Genomic DNA, 24,481 nt, shown 5'->3' on the forward strand with positions numbered 1-24,481 from the left:
ACATATATATATACGCCATTATCTTGTGAACCAGTTCCGTGTTGAAGGGTATCTCTGTGTTGCATGTTAAATGCAGCAATGCCACTCCGGTGCGCCCTTTTTCTGGTGATCAAACCCAAACGCCGTGTACTATCATATGCAGTCCGTTGAGCATCTGCTTGCCTGCCTTTTCTTCTTGTTTATCTCCGCACTACCTTTTCATGCAAGTTAAGTGCATCATCCGGCCTATCGTAGGCACGCTCCATCGTCCTCCCTCCATAATCCAAGATGTTTCTTAACCCTCTTACGGCCTCGGCTCAGACGACTCCAGCCCATACCCCCCAAGTCCACCAGTCGAGTACGTCAACCCCTCAGTCCCCATCTTCTTCTGATTCCTAGGCCCCCGGTCCTTCAAATCCTCCCTCAACCACCCCAATACAATCTCCCCAAGCCTACTATTCCCCGACCCTACCGCTCCCGCCGTCTCATCCAGAAACTTGCCCGTAGGGCCCCACTCCCGGACAGTGCCCAAATGCATATGCACCAAATGCGTAGGCCACCCGGCCAAATTATCTAGTATATGCGTCGCATACACGATCGTACACTCCCTCACCTCCGTCTCGCGCTTCAACCAGCCCAAGAACTCCGCGCGGCTCAGCACATCCAAATCAACGGTAATCTCATCGAGCAACAACACAGTCCACGGCCTGACCAGCCCCATGGCAAGTTGCACCCTCCTCCTCTCCCCATCGCTAACTGCATGCATCCGCCAACTTACATCGATATCCAAAACCCCCACCAGCTCGTCCCTCCGATCCGGGTACGCGTCTCCGCCCACGCTGGACAGCAGCTCCGCAACGCCGATGTCGGTGCGCACGATGGGGTTAAGGACCCATTCGAGACCGAGATAAGTGACTCCCTCGAGCCCATCCTTGAAGGGATCGAGGCCTGAGACGGAAATGCCGCCGCGGGGGGCGAGACGCTTCCCCGCGAGAAGGCGCAGGAGCGTGGTTTTGCCTGCGCCGTTGGCGCCGATGAGGAGGGTGCGGCTGCGCGGTGGCACTGAGAGGGAGATGTCATGGATTCCTGTTGCGTGGTCTTGGAAGGTGTAGGTTAGGTTTGTGACGGTGATGTCTGGAGGCGAAGGATTTGGGAATGCCATGTTGAGTCAGCGATTGGTTGTTGGTGGATGAGTAGGTAGATGATGGTGGAAATACAGGGCGCACAGAGTAGTCAAATTAAGATGATAGAGTTTTTAGGCCCAATTGGTGAGCAACGTTGAAATTTCGTTCGTGTGATTTTTTCTTCATGTCAGCATCATCGACCTAAATTAGGACGAGATTCGGGATTCTAATGCAATCCGAGGGTGGAGACGGATGGTTGACGTGCTCAGAGGCTAGGTCACAGTGTATCCCAAAGTTTCATACGGTAAGTGTTGCCAAGTAGTTACAGAGATAAAAAGGTCAACTTATCATGGTCTCCTACAAAGAAAATCTACATGGTAGAATCAATGGTAGAATGGACTGACAACTGCGTGTACGGTGAAGTTGACGCTTTCGGTGTTAAATTAGGGACTCAAGTTTGTTTGTGGTGAGAACCGGTTCGTGTGTGGACTGTGCCGTAGAAAGAGACCGCAGTCCCGACTGCTCGCCCCCTAGAACACACGGCGTTCGTTAATACATCTCTCCACGAATATGACAGTCGTTATGTTGGATTTTCCGTCATTTGGAAGTCTGCAATGGCCCCGGATATTCGGTATGAGCATGGCGTCAAGTATCTCCTCACTCTTGAGGCGAGACATCGGCGAAGTCTGTTACTTATTTTTTAATTGATCGTACTCGTTACCTTTGTGATCCGCTCCCGATGACCTAGGACCTAGTCTAATTTTGACCTGACCTCCTGAAAATATGACTTGGGAAATATGCATCCCTGGTATTCACTTGGTAGGCAGCTCCTTGCCTAATAAATTGTGCCACTTTGCACGCCAGCCAATGGTCCAATAAATTACGCTCCGATTTCAACTTCAACCGGTACTCTCTCGCCATTTTGCTTGGCTTCCTGCTTGATCTGCTCGGCTTCTCCGTTCTGCTTGGCGTCCCTGTTCTGCTTGACGGGTGCCCGGTCGCCCAGGTCCATGTGGAAGCTGCGGATGATGGAGTCGGCATCATCGATGGCAATTGGCCGCACATCAGCCAACGCCTTGATCTTAGCCGTGCTATGTGAAACAAGGTTAGCTCGACACCTTCCAAGCGGGTTTTTATACTAGACGTACACAGCTTTGACTTGATCATCTGTCATCACCAGACCCAACTGCGCCACACGTGTCTTGACCGCATTCCAACCCGTCAAACGAGAGGCGAAGTGGACATATCGCGTGAGACCGAAATCAGCAGGGTTGAGGATTTCGTATGTGCTGGGGTTGTTAAGAATAGCCTTGGCGTGGATGCCAGCCTTGTGGGTGAAGGCGCAGAAGCCTGTAATGGGGTTGTTGAATGGTGTGTTGACCTCGACAGCCTCGGCGACCAGATCCTCAATCTTCAAGATGCATCAGTTCATGTCCGATAAAAGTGTGTTTTTAAAAATCTTACCTCCTTGATCATGTCAAGTCTGTACTTGCTTTTGACATACTCCGGACTTGTAACCACCATTCGAGCCATGAGACCACCAAGAGGAGTGATACCATTACGTTCACCAACTATAAACACCACCAGTTAGTATGATACTCGAGGGTTCGTGGCTTGATTGAGAGGTATTTTAGAGCAGACAAGTCGAAATCTGGTAGCCCGTGATGAAGCCGCCAAATATAACCGAAATTAGGAAATTTTCTGTGTCCGCCAGTGGTTCTTTCCAAGCCGAGAAATCAATTTTTTTCAGGCAAAAGCAGACCGTCGTGTTGGAGTGGGAAAAGACGGTAGGGGGTTTCGGATCCAAATATACTCACTTCCAAGCACACTTGTGTCGATATGGGTTGCACCGGCCTCAAGGGCGCAATACCTGTTATACGGTCAGTATTCTGGGTTTGAACGAAGGATCACTGGTGGAAGCAACTGGGTAACATTCGGATTCTGCTCTCAAGGAGATGAATGGAATACATGGGGTTAGGTGAGTACTTACGCATTTGCAATACTACAGCCTGTATCATTGTGGCTACGCAAATCTCATAGTTAGTGATTGCTACTTCAAGCTTGTTTATGCTATGTCTTAGGGGAAGTAAAACAGTGGAGCCGACAACTTCAGAGATGTGTCAAGGAGATGAAGGACTCGGGCGGTGCTCACAAATGCGTTTCGATGTCACATGCTATTACTCGAATTAGCGCTGTCTCTGAGACATGGTAGAAATTTTGGGTATCTTACAAACAACACCCCTCAAAGTTCGAACCAGCTATCAGAATTAAGTTAGTATCAACAAATCATGAAACTTCTGGTTCGGCAGTCGCGTTCTGCCTCAGTGCCTCTGAAGGAATTCCATTGCGGGTACTTACATCGTAAACTTGGCGCGGGGAAGCGCAGCCAACTGTGTCAGCAATGCCAACACGGTGTACACCAACTTTATCCACTGCTTGGTATAGGGACAGCAGGTCTACCAGGTCTGACCGGAACGAGTCTTCACTCGAGACTTTTGTTTGTCAGCAGGCAAGAACTCATGGTCATTTGGTTGTAACTTACAGCGAACCTCAAGTCCCTTGGACTTGACAAATTCAATGACTTCAATGGCGGTCTTCTTGATGTATACCATATCCTTGCCGTGGCTGTGTTCGCGGAGGAAGCTTGACGTGCCAATGACAACATCGAGGCCGTCTACACCTGTTTCTACTGCCATCCGGGCATCTCGCATGTCGCAACGGACGTGTGTCAGAATCTTAGCCTAAATGGACTTGTCAGCCGAGCCCATCAACAATTTACCAGCAGAGCAGATTCGCACCTTCAAGCCAAGCTTGCAGATAGCCTCGCAGTCCAAACGCGACTGCTCTGAAGCAGCCGGCGAGGTCAATTCGATGTAGTCGACTCCGAATGCATCAAGCTTCTTGGCACTAATGGAGTGATAGAGGCCCGGTCAGTAATTTTCTCGGCGAATTCAGTGCTCGAACACTAACATCTCGATCTTGGTCTCCGTTGTGAAGTAGGCATTGGCGAACTGTTCTCCCTCTGGTTTTCTAGTTAGTAACAGCGGCAAATGGGCGACGACAGTGGAATCTGACCTCGCAGAGTCGACTCGATAATCTTGAAGCGGCCGACGTTGGAAAGAAAGTCGCCCACGGGCTGGTAGGGGTTCGACGGCCGAAACGCGCCCTATTGGTACAGAATCAGTATTTTTTTCCTCTCTTGAATGTGGCCAATTAGAATAAGGAAGGCGTACGTTGGCCACCGAGTTGGCACTCACTCCGTTATTGCCATCTGTTCCACACATTTTGCTAGTGTTGGTGCTTAAAGACTTGGTCAAGTTTTGGGTCGAGGGTTAGGTTGAAGGTGAAAAAAAAAATTGGTTTACACCAGACTAAAAACTACAAATGTAGATGCAGGAAGTGGTTCCCGATGTCGCTGAATTATGACTGAAGGCCAATTGGGTGACTCAACGCGAGTGCGGGGTGCATTCAATTGCTGTAACTGCGCTGTGGAAATTTTTTCCATTAATAGTCAGGGGTCAAAAGTTGGAGTGCCCCGCCTTATGATGGCATGAACGGGTCGCTAAACGATCTGCATTCCCGACGATACCTTATCCCCCGCAACCGCCAGCTACAGTTACATCACCATCTCATCGAGGTAATTGAGCACTAGGTGCGTTGTTGTAAACCTCTTCAGGTGGAGCTCAGTGACCTTCTCGAAGGTCTCGTTTGCATCAGATTTTCTAACACGAGATTCTCAGAACTCATCGTCTTGCAGAGCAAACCCGAAATTGACTTTGGAGCGGTCAAGTGCGTACATAATCGGCGCTAAGATGTTGGTCTTAATGCATTGAGTTCAAGGCCCTGATTCTTAAAAAAAATTCAAACAGTATATTTTACCTCGGTCTCTCTAATGAGGTAGGCTGCTATATAGCCGCTGCAAATCAGCGACCACTACCTCAAAAGATCCAAGATTTTGTGTGTTTTTGCTGGTTGTCATTTATGCTAGCAATGGGTTCCAGCGAAGCCATCGCCATGAACGGCATAGACGTGAGCCGCCGGAGCGTTTGAGTAGGAATCCGGGCTGAGCCTCGAGGTTGATTCTTTCCAAAAACTAAACATTAGTCTTCGGTTGTTTCTTGATGTCTCACCTGCTCAAATGTAATCCATTTCGACGCTACCACATAAAATCAAACAAGCTGACCGCGTACGACCCCGATTAGATACGCCACAGACCTATTAACTCCAGATCTTACGTATACTTCCGACAATGGAGGACCTATAAATCTTGGGCTTGAATACTAACATAGTTCAATTCCTCGAGTTCACCTGCAAACTTGTAGCGTCGACATTCGAGATCCTCAAATCGATCGCCAGAGATGCGGAGCTAATGAGTGGCAAGATCAAATTGCAGCATTATTCTTCAATTCTTCAAACGAATTGGTGACACTTTTCAAAGAGTGCAAGAGTATCGCGCTGGATTTACGTTGATGATAGGGCAGTCGAAGCTCAAGACGAAGAAAACGAGGTTTCGCAGCTTCGTCTTAGCACTGAAAGACGTCTATAGCGAGACAAAGTCACTTCTCTTTATGAAAGATGGGCTCGAGTTCAGACACAATTTGTCCGCCTGCAACATGTTCTAGTGTGGATCGGTCTCATTATCACTTCTACACAACATGTTGCTCATGTATAATAGAGAATGATCAGGCGACGTATCTCGAAAATTAAGCTGTCAGGTAGAGACTCGGAGACTCGATATGGAAATTATTACCGCAACTGTAGAGAGTCTTGAAGAAGAGGTCCACCAGGCAATGGGGGCGGTTTGTGCCTGCCAACAAACACCATTCTAAGGTTGGAGCCGTGCCTCAAAGGTTGCTTGAGAGCCAGGCCATCACTTTGGCGAGGCAAAGTCCTTGTCTACAAATACGATTGAATTGTCTTCAGCCTTGCAGAAACTGGATATCAAGGGCGAAGTTCAGTTCTCGACTACGAACAGCGGATTTTGAAAAGTCTCTACTTCCACACGATTTCTGCCTGCCATTGCAATATCAAGTCCGCCCATGCAGAAACATCCTGGTGGATTTTCAACAAACAAGCTCTGATACTGTAACTGTCTAATGCTGCGAGACGGGTCATTCTGGGTTAAAGGGAATGCCAGGTCTAGAAAATCAATGCTGATGAAGTATATCTGCGATCGCCCAGAGACAAACAGACTTCTGATTGCCAAGACAAGGGAAACAAAGCTCACCAAGTGCACCAAGTGAGATGCGAGCCATGAGTGATTGGCCATTATGGAATATTGATGTTGCCATGTTGCTAAGTCTCAAGAAGAGTAATTGAAAGGTAAACTTAATGCAGTATTCTCGACTTTCGCTTCCAGTTAGGAATCTGTTCCGTGCCTAGTCCTTTCGGTTAGACGTGAGTATTGGCGAATAGCGCATGTTCGAATACTTAAGTGACATCCGGACTAGTAAAAGCATTTGTTTTTATTCAAGATCTTGTCTGTTCTAATAGACGTATGGTGAAATATAGATGGTGATTATTTGCTCCTATCCTGTCAGTGCTAGAGGCAAAGTGGAGAGTCCCGGATCAGATTTCTAGACGAATACAGGAAAACCTTGTTTGGCTGTCTCGTCTAACAGTTCATACTGTGCAGCTTAGCAGCCCTAGGGTTTGGACTTCGGTTCCTGTGATGGCAACGATACGCAGATTCTGTGTTTGGATGGCTACTTCTGCGATATCTTGACGTATTTTGGCGCAGTCATGATATAGATGCAGTTCATCCATGGCCCATCATATTGGTTGGCCAAGTTGATCGTCCATGTGTTTCTCAGTTCTCGACTCTAGTCTAAAATTAACAAACCTGAAGCGTCTATGGACTAGACGGGTCTGTTGGATACCTTAAGATAACTTGAACGGCACGTCACTGCAGAACCCTGACGCAACCACAAGAACAGGAACAAGCTAATTCCCACAGTGCCTTCAAAACAGGTTTTACATGGTCGTTACCATAGTGCTGAGGCTTTAACCTCCGAGTAAAGTGAGTTGGTAACGGTATAATAAAAGATGCCTGATGCGCGGTGCTGTTGCTGCGTAAAGTAAAGGCAGGAGCTCAAGTAGCTCAGAACAGAGAAATTTCTCTTGAAAATCGCAAAGTTGTCTCTTTTCCTTCTGTTCTTTTTACATATCAACATGTCTTCGAAAACCATGATATCTGATCGGGCGGTGTACTTGGCTCAAGTCCACTACGGGGTCATGGTTTCTCTGTTAGTCACGTCGACAGCACCATTTTGAGCCTGCATGTGGAGAATAAACTCTCAAAAGCCTGTAATTTCAGACTTGTGCATGGCCCTGGGATGTGCTAGTTATCACCATACCTTACTCCTGTTGGTTGTGAAAGCCATCGACACCATCATAACATAGTCGGAACTCTGAGACAAAGACAATTTGAGTAACAAAGGTCCTGGTATTGATAGACTTTTCTTTCATTATCCCTGAATTTATTCTACATCATGGGCCCCTCTCATCCATTACCCTTTCCACGCTATTCCAGTATGGGATGAAGGGACGGCGTTGATCAAGACCTCTATTGACTTGACATTGCTGCGAGTGCAGAACATGAAGTGGTTTAAGAGACCCATCTGTTAAACCGTTGGAACAGTAGATGTTACGGTTTTGCAAAGTCTTTTTCATCATGTTCCAATATCGATCACTCCCCGCTGCTTGGGATCCAAGCACACCAGGCGTTCTATATCTCGACATCTCCGCCCATCGGCTCGCCTCGACCCTCGGCTTAACAATTAGAATCCTAACGGACATACTACTCTCGCTAGCTCCAGTCAGTTACCTCCGGGATCTCAAACGACCCCTGCGTGAGTATATGGTAGTTGGATTTCTCATGGGACTCGGCTACTCGCTACTGCCTCTTCCCTGGTGAAGACTCTCCTCGTTCAAAACTTTGGCAACCTAAATATGGACCCTTGGGCTTAATCAGTCTCAATCTGCACATGGACCGCCGTCGAATAATTTTCGGTATACCAACTGGTTGCATACCGTCCATGAAACCCCTATTTCAGCGTTGTCTAGGCGCCATGCGTATCCCTAATACAACAGGTTCGCGAATGCCATTAGGCTATGCAGACTAACAACGGATAACGAGGCGAGACACTTTTCGCAGTACAAGACTCACAAGGCGTCGAGACGATTGCGCCTCTAATGAGCACCCATTTGACACCGCCATGGAAAGCGGTGTTGGGACCAAGGATCTCCGGAAAGCCGTCAGGGAAAGAGAAGTCTAGTGTTTTATGAAGAGACTAACCTGGAAAAAGCACCCTTCTAGTTTAGGATTGCCGGTAACATCATGGACTGTTGGGCAGGCGGGTCCAGAAAGATGGCATTGGATAGGCCCATTGGAATCTAGATATTGAATGTTTGTACCATTTAAATGCTGCCTACACAGGGCGTGGGCCCGAAGAGCCTGAACCTCACAAACGAATAACGTATACAATGACAGCGCAGTATGATGCGTACCTAATCAGCTGTCTATCTATCTAGACTCCATCCGAAATTACCAATTCCATTTACAAATTCTTGACACGTACACCATACCATGCGACAAGCGGCCGTAAAATCAGGATCGAAAATGGACAATGTCATGATTTATCATGAACTCCCCATCCCTCGATCCCATACACCAGCGCGCTTGAGGTGCATAAAGAACAAGATTCATCACGTCCCATAAAGCATGTGCTCATCAGATAACGGCTCGCTTTCTGCAACGTTTCCAACCACCGTCATACAGCCGTCATATATCAACGCAACCCTAGAATCTCTCCAAACTCCGGGACCAGTTGATATATCCTACAGTCCAGTTCTGTTATCTCCTAGATGCAGTGGCATGTTCCTTCTCGGGCCTCGTGAAAGCAGCGAATCTACTCAGGCAGCGGGCCAGCGCAGCCGGAGGCCGTCTACCCAACGACCATACAACACGTCGGACAACTGCTTGCAATGCTCCATGCCTGGCTGTGCCTCGCGGCCTGGATATTTGGCTACAAGCGCAGCTTTTTCCTTGTCCCCAGTCTTTTCAGGGCTGCTGATGGCATCGCTAACTGAACTTCCTTGTCGTCGGCGGTGACTCTTCAAATGAGGGTTGCTCGACGCTATAACCAATTTCGTGGGACTCTGGCTTTGGTGGGTCGGTGTGCTCTTAATGATCACCGTACCCTGTGGTTCCGTGTTGTCGATGGATTTGACCGGGGTTGAATCCTGCATAATGGCGTTAGACAACCTGTTGTCTTGCGATATGGAGGCGACAAGATTCTGCATCAAGTGATACGCCCCTTCCGGGTCGACAGCATCGAGAGCGGCAAATGCATCGGAAAGCTTTGCCAGCGCCTCTCTCTTGGCATGGGCTGACGTCTGGGCGTGCAACTCCGCCAGTGTCGGCTCGACAGCCTTCGAATAGAGTCTACGGCCGAGGATCGACTCCTTGCTGTTAGCTTCCACGAAGTAAGGTTGTCTGTTCTCGTTGGCAGGTGCGTCAGAAGCATCCCAAGTCACCTGTCCCGAGCTAGAGCTATCCGAAGGCACTCGTCGGAAGAGACGCTGGGAAGAGCCAGCGTTTCCGAACGACATATCTGGCTGCAGCGGCTTCCTAACTGCTGGCCCAGGCGGCCCTCGCGCACCTGTCCCCGACGCATGTACCGATGACAGCTGTCTGCGCATAGTTGACTTGCGAACAGTCGACGGAGCTGGTGATGACGGCTGCAGCGGGGCATCCTTAATGTCCAGTCTGCGCAACGCCTCCTCGGTTGAGAAGATAGATGATGGCTTTCGTGACCGGACTGTTGCTTTCTTAGGCGCAACTGATCGGACTGTGTCGAATACCCATTCATCCTCCTCGTCCCTGGGTGACAGGGTGTGTAACGTTTCCTGGTAGAAACTTCGGCCTTTCTTCTTGTTACTGGTGGCTTCGTAATTTCGTCTGCGCTGGATCAGCTCCTGCAAAGCCTCTACCTTGCCAGCATGTTTAATGAAGCGATGCTTCAACAGGTCCTTTGCGGATGGTCGTCGATCGGCGTCCTTCATCAAGCATTGAGTGATGAAATCCTTGAAGTCCCTAGTGAAGTTGCCCTCAAGCCTCGGTGGCGGGTTCTTGGGGATCTGGAAGAGGGCCTTCATAGGGTGTAAGTTCGCATGTGGTGGCTCTCCCAGGGCCATCTCCAGAGCTGTGATGCCGAGCGACCAGATGTCTGCCTTGAAGTCATAGCCAGATTGCTGTATGACTTCCGGTGCCATCCAAAACGGTGTGCCAACAAAGGTGTTACGTTGCGACTTGATGTTAGTGAGCTGAGCTGCCACACCGAAGTCGGCTAACTTGACCTTGCCGCTCTCTGACAATAGGACATTGGCGGCTTTGATGTCGCGATGTATCTTGCCTTCGGCATGGAGATATTCTAGACCGGTGAGGAGTTCGCGGCAGATGATTGCAATGTGGGTTTCGTTGAACACGGATGGCTCAGGCTTGAGCTGTGAGGCATGACCTGTCAGGGCAAGATATTGTTAAGCATGGACGAGAATACTTACCAGATCCAAGCATGAACCACCACCCAGATACTCCATGACAATCCATAACTTGCTGCCGCGGAGGAAGCTGGCCTTGTACTGGGTCACATGTGAACTTGCGCAAGTGCTGAGTACTGAAATCTCAGCTTGGATATCTTGAATATCATCTTCTGTGGATTCGAGATCGATCTACATAGCCGAACAGGTCAGTCCTTCCAGTCGAAGTCTAGAGGTATCAAGCTGCATGAGTGACATACATGTTTAATGGCAACAACTTCCCCAGTGGCCTTTTCAATACCTTTGTAAACTACTCCAAAGCTGCCACGGCCGAGTTCCTCCAGGACCTGGTAATGGTTTGCAATCGCCTCGTCCGCCATATCGCCGGTAATCTGCATGCAGTACGCGCCAGCCAGAGCGCGATGCGATCAAATAGACAGGGTGACAACTAGAATATGGACTTCAGCTCGGTGGCAGCAGGAGCAGCGAAAGACGGCAGGAAGAAGAAGCCAGCCAATTGTAGTGGTAACCAAATGATGACCTTTGGCAGTTGGGGAAATTTCCAGAGCAGGAAAAGGAAGCACTAGAGCTTGCGGTGAGGTTAATGACTGTCAATGGAGCATGGGGATGTCAGAAGCTGTGGCCGTTGCTGGGACGATGGAGCTCGACCCATTCAACAATCTTCTGTTTTCGGAAATGAGCTTCCTCGGATGTGTTCCACACTTTGTAAGTGCGATCCTAGTGAAGGGCAAGATAAAGTCAGTGAGCCTTTTCTTCTGCGGCGCCCTATGAAGATCATTGGTTTCTTCTTCGGCGGATTCACGATGATTCTCATGGCGGGTAGTGAGATGGTGATCTGGCAGGAAAAGGCAAAATGTGCATATGGTGGGTTGCCTTTCCTAGATAAAGGCGACGAGCTGCAAGATAACCTCACACGAGCTATGTCTTACATGCCAGTGCTAGCTCTCAACGCCTCAGATTGGTAGCTTGCTGGTCGTTGAAGCGGTTATCGACGATGCGATGCAAATACACGCTCGTGATAGGTTGCATGGATGCATTCACCGGGTCATAGCCAGCGCATAGCGGTTCCCGCGCAACAGCGTGTCCACCAAGTGGTCCAGCTCTGATGTAGGGGGGAATGGGACACTTGACAGGAGGAAAATGTTGAGTCTTACCTGAATATAATACAACTCTTTGTAGGAGCTGCACCTGAAGCTGTCTGAGATGATGCAGTATACAATTGAGAACTCGAGTTGCAGCTCTCCACTGAACTCTGAGCAAAAAAGTGTTCGTTCACCTGGAGTTTGAGATGAGACTAATGTCAACAACTATTTTGGTCGATGACGGTGAATCGTAACTGCCAAGTTCCAGCTGCAGGGGTTGAGCCGATGAAGAAACCGGGGTTTACCTGGCTTGAGCAGCGCGTCCCTGTCGTCGTAGCAACTGCCCCTCATGTTTTGATGGCCAAATGTGGGGCGTAGCTTCCCTAAGTTCTGAAAGTTCCCTGCCAGTGCCACATCGTCAACCCCCCCTGCGCTTCCCGCCGAGCCCACCAAGAGGAGTCCCGCGCCAGCTTGGACTCCTACATGCGCAAAGCTCCCATCTAAGTCTAACATTGCTTGACCATTTCCCCAGCTTGCATTGTGTGCTGGCAGATTTGTTAATATCACAACATACTATTGCTCGGCTGTCGCTCGTTGATCGGTCAGTGCCAGAAGAACCCCACTGACGCCCAACTCTACCAGATCCCTCACCGCTTTGCTGTATGGATGATCCTAACCCTCCTATTGTTCACACAACCGCGTCGCAAATCCGATCGCAACCGTCCGAAAGCTCGGAGGAGCATAAACATCGGCAATCTGGTCGAACTTCACAACGACCAAACGCCTAGTTCGGCGTCAAGACACTCTGGGCTGTTGCGACGACCCCAGTAGACACCGCTCGGCGCGATGGTAGCAGCGGTGCCACCGCTTCCTACGCGGTTTCCATGCTGGTGCAGAGCTGTATATTCATGGGGGGGAGAGGTAAGCATGCCAGGTGTTTCTGCTTCAATGCTGTTTCGCGTACACATACTGACTCATTTTATCGGGTTAGTCACAACGAGACCTTGGCTTCATCGAGGGCGACCTAATCGAGTGTCTGAATGCTGGAGATGGATCATGGTGGACAGGAAGGTTACGGCGGAACAAGACGGTTGGTGTATTCCCTTCGAACTTCGTCGAGGTTCTGCCAGACAACTTTCGACCTGTGACCCGATCCACGAGTCCGCTGCCCTCGAGCAACACCCCGAGCCCGACGAACAACACAATACAAAAGTCAAAATCCAAACCTTTCCGCAAACCCTTTGAGGCGTATGCCAAGGCGCCGCATTACACAACAGCCAAGCAACCTGAAGTCTTCAAAGAGATGCCGAATCGTCAAAACTCGACAAATTCGTTCCAGGAGCCACCGTCACGGCAAAACTCTACAAATTCCTTCCAGCAGCGCAATGATGGGTACGGATCGAGGATACCCTCACCTGCTTCTCCCAAGAAGTCACATAAATATCGTGCTCCGTCACCTGCTCCTCCCACGCATTCTTACAGCCATCGTGCCCCATCTCCTGCTCCCATGCATTCTTACAGCTATCGTGCCCCGTCTCCTGCTCCTCCACTGCATTCGTACGATGATCGCGGACCATCTCCCGCTCCGTCTCCCGCTCCACCGCTGCAAATGTCATATTTCGGTTCAAGAGCACCATCTCCGCAGCCGCCGCTGCAAATGTCACATTACGGCTCAAGGGTGCCATCTCCGCAGCCGCCTCCGATGCATTACGACTCTAGAGCACCGTCGCCTGCACCTTCATTTGGATACAGACCATACCGCCCGGGTGCAGAACGCGAATTTGAGTCACCCCCGCCACCACCACCACCTCCGCATCGGAATGCACTCCTGACTCGCGGGGGCTCGAATGCATTATATGACAACCAACCTATGACGCCTAGAGCTTCGTCACCTTGTCCCCCATCGCCGGGTGGTGGTGGTTGTGGTTTTACGCCGTCGCCGCTGAGAGAAGCCATGGATGATGTCATGGCCCAGTTAGACGAGTTGGGAGTAACTCATGAGACTGAATCGCCCGAGCCTCCGCTGGATCCATGGTCACCAGAGTCGTTCGACATGGTGCACCACCGTTCAAAGCGGAAAATGCAGGCTCAAGCGAGACCGAAAACCTCGACGGGTGTTGCACTTAAAGACGAAGGATATGAGTCCTACAGTGGTGGGTCCTCGCAACAGAACGCGCACCAAAAGGGCCACCCGGATGAGCCAAAGTTGCCTCAATTGAGCAATTATGTCCAGAGAATGGAAAGTCGCCTTCAAAAGATGCATCAGCATTCGCAACAGCATCAACACAGTTCAAGCATGAGTCGGATTGAGCAACAGCATCACCACAGTTCGAGCTTGAGCCGCATCGACCGGGAAGATATGCCCCCCCCGCCGCCGCTAAAGGGACTGAATTTTGATCGACCCAAATCTTCGATGGGCGAGAATGAGCCTAAAGCTCATAAGCCGAAATCATCCTCTTATGATGTTGGACGTCACCTTCTGAACAGGACCGCCACCACCAAGACCACGTCGACCAATGCTTCATCGGGGAATCGCAGTACGGCTACTGACAGCAGCACCAACACTCAGAGCACAAACCGAAGTCTGATGAGTGGTGTATCAGCCAGCGGTATTAGTGCCACAAGTGCGGGAAGCTTGGCAAGAAAGACTCGCAGCCGTGCTCGGAGTGCCCTAGGCTTTCGTGATGGCGATGATGAGTGGGATCCAGATCGACCAACCACGCCATTCACGGGCATCTCGTATCACGGAAGCCATTCTTCTTCGCAGATACGCACACAGTCGCAAGCCGGGTTTCGGGATGACGCGATTGGTGCGATAGGTGGTCTTGTACAGCCAGGAGAGACCAAGCCGAAGAAATCGAATTTCATCAAGAGAATTCTCGAGGCGACGAAGACTGGCGTGGCAAGTACGCGTGGCAGTATAGCCACCGGACCAGGGTCTGTTTCGTCAACACCAATGCATAAATCGATGCCTGCTGGGATAAATTCCATGGCAGGGGGACCCAGCAGCAGCAGTTTGGTGCGAGATACGGCCAGAGACATGGACAGGGGGAATGGCGTTGATTGGGTTCAAGTGCGGCGAGATGTGAACCGGTCCAATACCCTAAGCAAAAATGAGCGAAGCGAACGACGAGACCGATGCCAGATGATGGATTATCCTGCGATTGACCCCGTCGATGAGCTTTACGAGAGCGTTGAAGGAGACGAAGGGGCAGATGGCATGCCTGTGCATGAGCCGACGAACTACCAAGCAATCAACTTGAGCCAAGTCGACAAAAACTCGCGATTCATCAGCAGCTTGGCCCCTATGACCACTGCTGTCACGCTTGCGACCACATACGTTTGCCGGCCATATCGCAGCGATGTTCAACGTCTTCGAGCGATTTTCACCTGGGTTGCAGAGAAAATCAACTGGGAAGAAGATTTCGAGGGTGAAGTGGACACAAGGCGTGTTATACAGACCAAGCGAGCTTGTGCCGAAGAATATGCCGTGCTCGTTCACGAGATGTGCGCTGCTATCGGCATCCACTCTGAGATCGTACGCGGCTATCTAAAGACACCAGGCGAGATACCTGAGACCACCATTATGCCCCGATCAAACCATTGGTGGAACGCTGTTCTGGTAGATGACGAGTGGCGCATAATGGACTGCTGTCTTGCATCTATGTCAAACCCTCGTCGCGCTCTTTACTCCAGCGCTGTAAACACCGCAGCCGATGGATGGTGGTTTTTAACTCGACCCACGGAGATATGCTGGACGCACATTCCCGAACATCATGCTCAGCAACATGTCTGCCCGCCCATCGCACACGAAATTCTCCTGAATCTGCCGTGCGCCTGCCCACCATACTTCAAGAACGAACTTGCTATGGTTGACTACAACACCTCACTGGTGCGGATTGAAGACCTCGAGATGGTACACATCAAGTTCAACGTGCCGCCCGATGTCGAGGTAGCAGCGGAAGTTGAGGTGCGTGCTTTTTCTCGCGATGCGGATGGTGATTATTTCGAGTCCGGCGACGTAGTCAAAAAGCGAGCGTTGGCTCAAGCGGAGTGGTTCAATGGTGTGAAGCGGTACACGGTCAAGGCCCTCCTTCCGGGCGACGAAGGCTCGGGCATTTTGAGAGTGTACGCTGGCAAACGGGGTCTTATGCACAGCATTAAAGACATCCCACATCCTCTGGCCTTTGCCCTGCCCGTCATCCACACAGGCGAGAACCCGCCCTATGAGTTTGTCACGCGCCATCCAACCCCACATGCGCAGAGACACGATATCTACGTTGTGCAGCCTCAATGTCAGCGCCTAGCGCTGAACAACACGTTCGTCTTCGCCATCCGGCAACATCCCTCCTGCTCCCCTGCCGTGCCCGGCTCGTCGATGACGCCGTCTACCAACCCCGGTGGTACGAGTCCCATTCCGTTCATGAGGCCTAGTAGCTCCATGAGCATGACGAGCTCGAATCCGAGCAATCCGAGCAGCAGCGGCTACGGCGGTGTGGGTGGCAAGAAGCCTGCAAAATTGGCTATTCAAACGCCAGGTGGTAAAATCCTCCGGCTGATGCGCAAGGAGGAAAGGCGCGGCATTGGTGTCGGTGGACGCAATGCTAGTGCCGACGAAGAGCCCAGCGATGGCGGTACATGGGAGACCATCATCAAGTGCTCAGAGAGAGGTGTCTGGAGAGGTCTAGTGCTTGCCGACCGCACGGCAAGGTGGTGTGTGTTTGCAGAATGGGTCTGCATGGGATAGGATAGGTCACGCCTATCATGCACCGAACCGACCGATACCATTGTACTGGGAGAGAACACGAGTTTGAGAATACAGAAAAGCCTGGAGTTTGCGTGTGAAAGTTTCCATAATGGCCTCAGCCGGGCTGGAAAAACGGCAGCAGCACTACTACTACTACTACTACTACTACTACTACTACTACTACTACTACAGCATGTGGATGGCGTTTTTTGCAGCGATTTGGGAATATTGTCTGTTTGACATTCAGGAATCTCAGGGAAGGGGAATTGATGGATCGGATCATTTGAGGCATATTGGGGCGTTGACAAGGCCTTTTTGGCGCTTGTTGTGTTTAAATAGTCGCATGTCGATGTATGGATGGATGAATGGCGGGTTGGACATTGTATAATACGGTACATGAAACAAATAAGTGACGAAAGTCAACTTGGAACAAATGCTCTACGTATGAAAACACAATTTGGTACTTTCTGGCTAGTTATGTGATTTGTGATGTGATGAAATCTTCGGACACGTTTCGGGACGGTGGGTGTCTTCAGTGGAATTTGACCCGAGGAGCTTTTGTACGTTTGTGTTAGCTGCGCCAAAGGAGTAGACAGTCGCTCTCCGACATGAGACTTATTTCGTCCGCTATACCGATCTTATCAATGTTCTACAATGAAACATGGAAATCCAGGAATCCTGTACACTAAACACCACCCTTTACCCGGCAATACTTTCCATACAGCTGTCTTATACATCAGTTCGAATAAGTCTTAATCAATATTGATCTCATCAAAATCCTGTTTTCCGAGAAGGACCCCAGACGGACTGCCATTTTGAGGAGCCTTGTTACGTGTATATGCTCCTGTGTAATGGACCCAAACATTTTGAAAATCTGGAGCCTGACCTTCCGGCGTCGTGGGTCCACCAATTGGTCGATAACGCCAACACCAAAGGAAGTCTTCCGTTAAAAACAGGGGCTCAATCCGGACTTGGTTCAGCTATTCCTCCTTTCATTTGAGGATTCGCGGAGCCGAGTTCCGGTTATGCCGTTCGGTCAAGGATGGAGCTGGCGCCGTGTTGCCAAGGGTTTGTATATAAGTCGCTACATCCTCACTCCAGGTTCAAAGTGTGGATGAGGCATAGTTGAACTCACTCCTTTGTCAGCAAGACTTCGAAGGCTGGCTCTCGATCCCTTCACCTCACTGTTGATAATGCAGAACACATAATTGCTTTCAATATGCAATCCTCAACTTTTCTCAACCTCCTAGCCCTAGCAGCCGTCCCAGCCGCAGCTCTCAGCGGCAAAGCCACCACAACAGTTCGTTCATCGTCCATCCAGACACTTTGCCACAATCCTAACCCCACCTAGCGCTACTATGACGGCCTCGAAGGCGCCTGCGGCTGCGGCACCTCTAGCGGCATGTTCTCGTGGCAATCCGGCGGGTCAGGATTCTACACAGCCGCCGCCTCGCAAACCCTCTTTGGCTCGGGCAGCACCTGGTGCGGCTCCGGCTGCGGGAAGTGCTATAAGCTGACGTCAACGGGATCTGCTCCTTGCAGTTCCTGCGGCTCGGGTGGGGCTTCGGGGCAGAGCATCATCGTCATGGTAACCAATTTGTGTCCGAATAGTGGGAATGCGCAATGGTGTCCCAATGCGGGGGCTACCAACCAGTATGGGTTCAGTTATCATTTTGATATAATGGCGCAGAATCCTGTGTTGGGCGATAATGCCGTGGTTGATTTTGAGGAGACATCTTGCCCCGGGGCTGCTGCTTCGGATTTTGCACAGTGTCAATGCGCGTAAGAGCCAGAGGCGAAGACTGAGGTTTGACACGGGAAATCGTCGTCAACACCTTTGTCCTCCGTATCGTGACGGATAAGGAAGCGGGTACATGTTAGAACATGAAATTCAGAAATGGTGGGTGCGAGAAGCGGCTCATCACATTGACTAGAATCATTTGCCTGTTCTACAAAGTGCAAGGCGGCACGTCAGATCAGCTTCCATGCCCCGTCCTTGACCTCAATTTTCACCTCGCGGTCCTCGTCGATACTTATCCGACCCGCGTGCAAGATAGCAGTAGTAGCTATCGTGTTCTTGAGTGTTGGAAGACCCCTTGCATCGAGGTCCTCAAGCTTGGCCTTGCCCGAGTTCAACGCATTGCAGCCGTCGACGAACTTTTCAAAGGAGATGTAGCCATATCCAGTCTGACCGCTAAAGTTGCCCTCCTCATCAGGGGCGTATCGCATGTAGAAGGGGTTGAACCATTGGAGTTGACCGGCCGTGTCGTCTGCAACGTCGTAGCCACGCTTTGCTTGGTTGATGCGAACCTCGCCCCCTTGGGCCATGTAGTGGAAGTATTGGTTGGAATGAACACCGGCCTTCTGTGGGGCTGTCCAGGAAGCAGTGTAGACGCCTGTTGCAATTTTGCTGCTATCACCTTGTTTTTGCCAAGTCACGAGGACGGTAATGGTGTCTTCAGTCATCGGGTCACAGCCGAGGCCAGTTGCAATGCCTTTAGCGGCCGATGCTGAGACCTTGATGGGAAGGAAGCCTTGCTGGGACACCATGGAGTCGCAAATATCGACGTGGTGACTGTTCAAGTAGTATGCTGCGTTAAACGTTAAAAATTACTTTTGAGGCAACCACATAGAAACTCCCAACCCATGAAGGCAGGATGCCGAGTTGTGCTTTTCAGAAGGGCTTGGCACAACAACTTACAGATATCAGAGTCAATACCAGCCCAGGCTTTGAAAGTCTCGAGCTGTGACTTGGGCTGAGACATGTAGCTGTAGAAATAGTTGAAGTCTCCAAGCTTCTGCGCCTTGAACCTGGCATCAGAACTATTTGACAGTCAGTCGAGACATAGAGAGTTTACTTGTACTACTGCTTACTAGGCCGGGTCATAACGCTTGTGGTGCTCAATGTAGACGTAAACATTGTGCTTCTTGGCTGCCTCAATCAACTGAACGTGGTGATCGAGAGTCTTGACCGCGGGCTTGGTGATCAAGACGTGGATTCCGCGCTCAATGGCGTACAGTGCAATGGGGTAATGGGCTGAATCACATGTCGTGTTTAGTTCAGTTTATCACGATTGCAGGAGAAGACCACCTACTCGTGTCTGGAGTGAAGATAGTAATGGCATCACCGGGGCGGAGGGCGTCGATGGCCGTCTTGTAGGAATCCGGGTCTTTCACATCATTGGCTGGGTATGAGTCGAAGGAGCAATCCAGGTTGTTATAGACCTTGGAGATGTTGGTGTCGAGATGTTGGCCTGTACGTACATTAATGATTTATTTCACCATACGAGGCAGAGGAAACTTACGGATTGCTGGGAACTTGGTCCCGTTCGTTCCCACCATTCCTAGCTTGCCCACTTTCCCTCTACGGCGAAGATCAAACATAGTCAACCCCACGACTCCAACCTTCTTGTCTGAACCTGAAGCACCGCCGCCAACGAAGCCGGTGGTATACTCCCCTGTTCCCACCTAGAATTCGGCGTCAGATACGCCAAAAACGCCGGGCATTGGGAGAGTAGTGTTACTTACCATCAACACATTCAGTGGCTTCGCTTCTGCCATCTTTGCTTATGTGGGTTTACACCTGCAAGTAGGTTCAAGTTTGAGACAAAAAATGACAGATAAATCAACTGAACAACAGTAATAGGACAGTTTCTGGAATGACCTGAGAACTGAGAACCCACAATACTTGACGGTTATTGTAGTTGAGTCGTGAGTGACCTGAAGTGGTGGAAGCTACCCCGATAACTAGAACCTCGTCGGAAAAATTAATAAGAGGGGCAGAATGAAGCGGGCTGGGGAATCATGGAACCGCGCAACTACTACATAGTACTGCACATCGTAGTGCACCTTTCCGGCACGTCAATTCGGGGCCGTGGGATAGTCTGGTTTTGTCTGGACGGATAATTACAAGACGGTGCGCAGACATGAAACTGGAAGCGCCTCCAGGGCGTCGCCATGCATTGGCCTGTCATGCCATGCTAGTTAGTGGCCAAATAGCAGTTGTCGATGTTTGCTGGGTCTGGTAGTCGGCCTATCTCGGCTTCTATAATGAAATCGAGTGGGATGCAAGATACACCTCCAGGATCCCAAACGTTAGCGTGGAGATTGCACTACGTTGAGCTACTGATCTGCACGTGCAGATTGTATAGTAACCGAAGTACTTCAACATAACAGGTTTCTGTGCGCAAGGGTTTTGTTACCTGGGTAACACCAAAATCCATGAGGGACACAAGTATGATAGGGGAGTAACACACTAACGTTTGAGGTTCCTGAAGAGTTGTACTTGGAAGACTGGCCAATGATACCCGTAGCAGAGCAACACAGAGATGAGTCGAGGCTATTATCGCCGAAACTATCTGTTCAATTACAAGCCTGTAGTCAAGAGAATGCCCCGCCCCCACATTGTTGGACAACCAGCAACCCTTGAATACAACTCGTCATGGAATGTGCTTTTGGCGGAGTGTCGAGGTCGGAGCCACGGAACGAAGCGCGGGGTCTACCCCGCGCCCTTTTCCTGTGACGGACACGCCTTCCTTGGTATCCGTCACTCTCATCGTGTTTATTTATTGTGACAATATTTCCGTTGGGATGGCTTGCTAGCAATGTCCTGCAATAACTTTAGAATGTAAGTCAGACCTCATCAGGCTAATTTCACAAGTACGGTCTATAACACAGTACGACTGTAGCGACCAGGATGACCGGCCCAAAGATGGCCAAGCACGAGTAATCTCCTACCTTGTGATTGGAGGAATAATTCACAAAATTTCTTCCGTCAGCCTAGACTCGATTCGGCCGACACCACGTTCCCCAGAACCACATTTTCGTCAACATCTTGGCACGAGGTCTCAACGACATCTAGAGCAGCAGCCAAGCAATCTCACGTACTCCGTGCATTGACGCCCATCGACTTACTGACGCGTTCCACCATGCAGCGATGACGGCCTTCTTTTCATCTTCTGGTCCCCCTCCAAGCAGGGATTGTTCTGCCATCACTGTACTTTGCACTATGTAAGCCCCAATACCCCATACTCCGTACTTCGGGAGGGGTCATACGATACGCGCGCCCGCCTGGAAACGAACTCCAAAAGGTGTGTTCAAGCTTCAGAATACACCGTATTGGCATGCGGCAACAATGGTGCATGGGAGCCAAAGATGACTTCGAAGCATCATTAGTAGTGGGCGATCATGATTCAAAACCGCTCATGGCATGATACCGTCATTCGTCCCGAACTCCTAACCAACAATGAATTGGACAAGTTCCTGTCCGAATTCACTCTCTTGCATATCACGAAATTCCCGGTTAGACTCTCATAGCGGTCCCGGCGCATTGCGTGAGTTTTCCTCATCACAGTCAATCAAACAGGCGGACTTCGGGCAAAAACAGCGCTCTGCTTTCGTCGCGGTACTGGATGAGTGCGAAACCCAAGCTTTTTACCACCTGGACCCCTCTGAACGCCAGACAACACCACATCCCGTCGACTACGCAGACCTGGCCTAGGTACAATGGCATAAAGCCAAAATCTTCCGCCCGGTTCTCTAAACTGTGGAGGTCAGGCTAGACATGCGTGATTTGTCTCAACCCCCACTATATTACATTGGTATAGGTGTGAAGCATCCGTCAGTGACTCGCATGTTAGAACTCCCGCTGGAGGCCTGGAGGAACTCGATCCATCCACATTTTCCGAGTTCAATAACTCCATACTTTCCGATACTGCGATAATGCATCACTTCCCGCTAGCCGCACATTCCCATTAGCTCCCTTTTGCTCTGTCTTACGGAGTACTCCCTCGCCGAAGACACCAAGTGGTCCCCCCTCTCGGACCAATGTCATTACGAGCAAAATGGTCAAACGAGATGCATTGCTTGGTGTACATGACTACTCCCTTGCTGGTTCCCCGGGCGCAACTCGCGAGTGCGGCACGCTAGGCTAGGTCTTGCAAAATATTTATTTTCTAGACCAGGAGCTGCGTTTCTGGCGGATTTATAAGTATCTGCTTTCCTCTCTCGTTTCGTAGTTCTGTTTTCTTGTCGTCTGTTCCTTCACCTTACTCTTCGGCACACTTTGCTTCTTCTACATCTACAGTGGAACGAGTTCTAGTCCATCTTTCATTTTCCACATTCAATAGTAGCACCTGGTCGTGATGACTGTAAGCAACAGCAATGGACATACGTCCGGCCGCCGGACTCTGCCGTGTGGTATCTATGCCCCGACCATGACCTTTTTCGACCCAGAGACAGAGGAGCTTGATATCCCTATCATCAAGAAGCACGCGGTGCGACTAATCAAAGACGGGCTAGTTGGTCTTGTGACCATGGGATCCAACGGCGAAGCGGCCCACTGCACACGTGAAGAAAAGATGGCAGTAACACGTGCTACCAGAGAGGCCCTCGACGACGCTGGTTTTCAGGCGACACCGATTATCGTTGGCGCCACCGAGGGCAGTGTGAAAGGAACCATTGAACTCTGCAAGGAGTCAGAGAAGGCTGGAGGGGACTACGTTTTACTGCTTCCCCCAAGCTATTTCCGCGCCCACATGGATGAGGAAGCAGTCGAGGGTTATTTCAATGCTGTGGCGGATGGCAGTCCCCTGCCTCTTGTGCTGTACAACTACCCCGGCGCTGTATCTGGCATCGACATGGACTCGGATCTGCTCATCCGCCTTGCGAAACACCCCAACATCATCGGCACCAAGTTCACTTGCGGAAACACAGGCAAGCTGACACGTGTTGCACTCGCCACCAACGCAAAGACGCCCGCCTCCGAAGGCAGTGACTACATGGCATTCGGTGGCATGTGCGACTTCACTGTACAAACACTGGTATCAGGAGGAAGTGGCATCATTGCTGGCGGTGCCAACGTTATGCCCAAGGTCTGCGCCAAAGTATGGAACCTGTATGCCGAAGGGAAGACCGAGGAGGCCATCGCCCTGCAAAAGGTCCTGTCTAAGGGCGACTGGCCGCTGACAAAGGCTGCCATTGCCGGCACCAAGCAAGCCATCCAGACCTACTTCGGCTACGGTGGACACCCACGTCGGCCGCTCAAACGTCTTGAGAAGGCCAAGATTGCGACCATTGCCGAGGGGATTCGGGAGGTCATGGAAGTCGAGAAGTCTTTGTAGATGAGGGATGGAACTTGGCTGGAAATTAAGCATTTAGCCGGGCTAACCCCTGTCAACACCCCTATTCTTGGAGCAGGCGGGGGTGGGGAATCCGGGGTGAAGGGATGAGGCTCTTGACCGAAGCTGCAGCTTCCACAGCAGCCGAACAGCCCTTGATCCGTTCACTGGCTGTTTGCCTGGTTGGGGGATCGATAGACTTAGGACATTCTCTTACTTGACGTCATGCGTCCTGAGAACATTGTCTTGCTGCCTTCAAGTCACGCTCATCTGTCTGTCTACCTTAATTTGAAGACACAAGGGCAACTCCTGTGGTTCCATTCGTCGGTTGCATGTATGTCATTTATTTTGAGTTGATATAGATGCCACTACGGAACCGGGCAGAAGGAAGCTTCTATTTCTTTTCTGCTGCCTACCCACAATCAGCCTATCGAGGTGGGGGAAGACATAGATTGCGCACTTCAGCTAGATATCTTGCGATCCCTTTTGTTCTATGAAAGAAAAAAGTTCACTGTATATAGAGAGATACATACAGACACAGACAAAATATCCATCTCCTACTTCCGTGACATGTACCCACGGCAGCCAAGATTAAACCACCAAGACCATACCTAGCGGCCCGGCCACGTGTCTTCTGGATGTCCCCATGCTTTCTTCTCCAGGGTGCCCCGGCACATAAGGGGTAAGCTGCATATGCGGAAAATCTCGTGTCACCACCCACACGCACATCTATAGGAACAAAGGATCGAGACGGATACCTGAATAAGGGCTCTGGTACTGACCAACCTTGGCCCGCGCAGCCTACCGGTCAATTCGGTCATCATGATGAGATGAGTGGTCGTCTGACGGGCTGAAGGAGTCGAAACGTAG

At 50.5% G+C, this 24,481-nt stretch overlaps 7 protein-coding genes across 7 annotated transcripts; 3 read left to right on the forward strand and 4 right to left on the reverse strand.

Moving 5' to 3' along the window:
- Window positions 1–82: 82 nt before the first annotated feature.
- On the reverse strand, window positions 83–1,562 carry BCR38DRAFT_3992 (P-loop containing nucleoside triphosphate hydrolase protein). The gene has a single exon (XM_040857708.1). The coding sequence runs from the start codon at window positions 1,139–1,141 to the stop codon at window positions 284–286; it is 858 nt and encodes a 285-aa protein (XP_040720725.1). The 5' UTR covers window positions 1,142–1,562; the 3' UTR covers window positions 83–283.
- Window positions 1,549–4,581, reverse strand: BCR38DRAFT_416000 (HMGL-like-domain-containing protein). Its single transcript, XM_040859073.1, has 13 exons — window positions 4,337–4,581; window positions 4,179–4,269; window positions 4,074–4,125; window positions 3,902–4,010; window positions 3,646–3,844; window positions 3,462–3,595; window positions 3,334–3,361; window positions 3,256–3,277; window positions 3,094–3,126; window positions 2,921–2,973; window positions 2,568–2,674; window positions 2,252–2,514; window positions 1,549–2,194 (listed from the first exon to the last, which is right to left on the reverse strand). The coding sequence occupies exons 1-13, from the start codon at window positions 4,385–4,387 to the stop codon at window positions 1,984–1,986; spliced, it is 1,353 nt and encodes a 450-aa protein (XP_040720726.1). The 5' UTR covers window positions 4,388–4,581; the 3' UTR covers window positions 1,549–1,983.
- A 4,436-nt stretch (window positions 4,582–9,017) lies between these two features.
- BCR38DRAFT_479654 (kinase-like domain-containing protein) lies at window positions 9,018–11,023 on the reverse strand (the record flags this gene model as incomplete). The annotated part of the gene is made up of 3 exons (XM_040863181.1): window positions 9,018–10,610; window positions 10,668–10,835; window positions 10,904–11,023. The coding sequence occupies 3 exons, from the start codon at window positions 11,021–11,023 to the stop codon at window positions 9,018–9,020; spliced, it is 1,881 nt and encodes a 626-aa protein (XP_040720727.1).
- Window positions 11,024–12,429: 1,406 nt separating this feature from the next.
- BCR38DRAFT_4109 (uncharacterized protein) lies at window positions 12,430–16,551 on the forward strand. Its single transcript, XM_040858523.1, has 2 exons — window positions 12,430–12,667; window positions 12,738–16,551. Exons 1-2 carry the CDS (start codon window positions 12,593–12,595, stop codon window positions 16,491–16,493), a joined length of 3,831 nt encoding a protein of 1,276 aa, XP_040720728.1. The 5' UTR covers window positions 12,430–12,592; the 3' UTR covers window positions 16,494–16,551.
- A 1,161-nt stretch (window positions 16,552–17,712) lies between these two features.
- Window positions 17,713–18,279, forward strand: BCR38DRAFT_330772 (RlpA-like double-psi beta-barrel-protein domain-containing protein-containing protein; the record flags this gene model as incomplete). Its single annotated transcript, XM_040854993.1, has 2 exons — window positions 17,713–17,793; window positions 17,845–18,279. The coding sequence occupies 2 exons, from the start codon at window positions 17,713–17,715 to the stop codon at window positions 18,277–18,279; spliced, it is 516 nt and encodes a 171-aa protein (XP_040720729.1).
- Window positions 18,280–18,464: 185 nt separating this feature from the next.
- Window positions 18,465–20,054, reverse strand: BCR38DRAFT_331733 (oxidoreductase family protein; the record flags this gene model as incomplete). Its single annotated transcript, XM_040855087.1, has 6 exons — window positions 18,465–19,084; window positions 19,195–19,316; window positions 19,368–19,530; window positions 19,589–19,747; window positions 19,799–19,961; window positions 20,022–20,054. The coding sequence occupies 6 exons, from the start codon at window positions 20,052–20,054 to the stop codon at window positions 18,465–18,467; spliced, it is 1,260 nt and encodes a 419-aa protein (XP_040720730.1).
- Window positions 20,055–22,636: 2,582 nt separating this feature from the next.
- On the forward strand, window positions 22,637–23,614 carry BCR38DRAFT_331868 (uncharacterized protein; the record flags this gene model as incomplete). The annotated part of the gene is made up of 1 exon (XM_040855097.1): window positions 22,637–23,614. One exon carries the CDS (start codon window positions 22,637–22,639, stop codon window positions 23,612–23,614), a length of 978 nt encoding a protein of 325 aa, XP_040720731.1.
- Between the last annotated feature and the right edge of the window lie 867 nt (window positions 23,615–24,481).

The sequence above is a fragment of the Pseudomassariella vexata genome, assembly GCF_002105095.1.
Source record: "Pseudomassariella vexata strain CBS 129021 chromosome Unknown BCR38scaffold_1, whole genome shotgun sequence".
NCBI classification, from domain to species: Eukaryota; Fungi; Ascomycota; class Sordariomycetes; order Amphisphaeriales; family Pseudomassariaceae; genus Pseudomassariella; species Pseudomassariella vexata.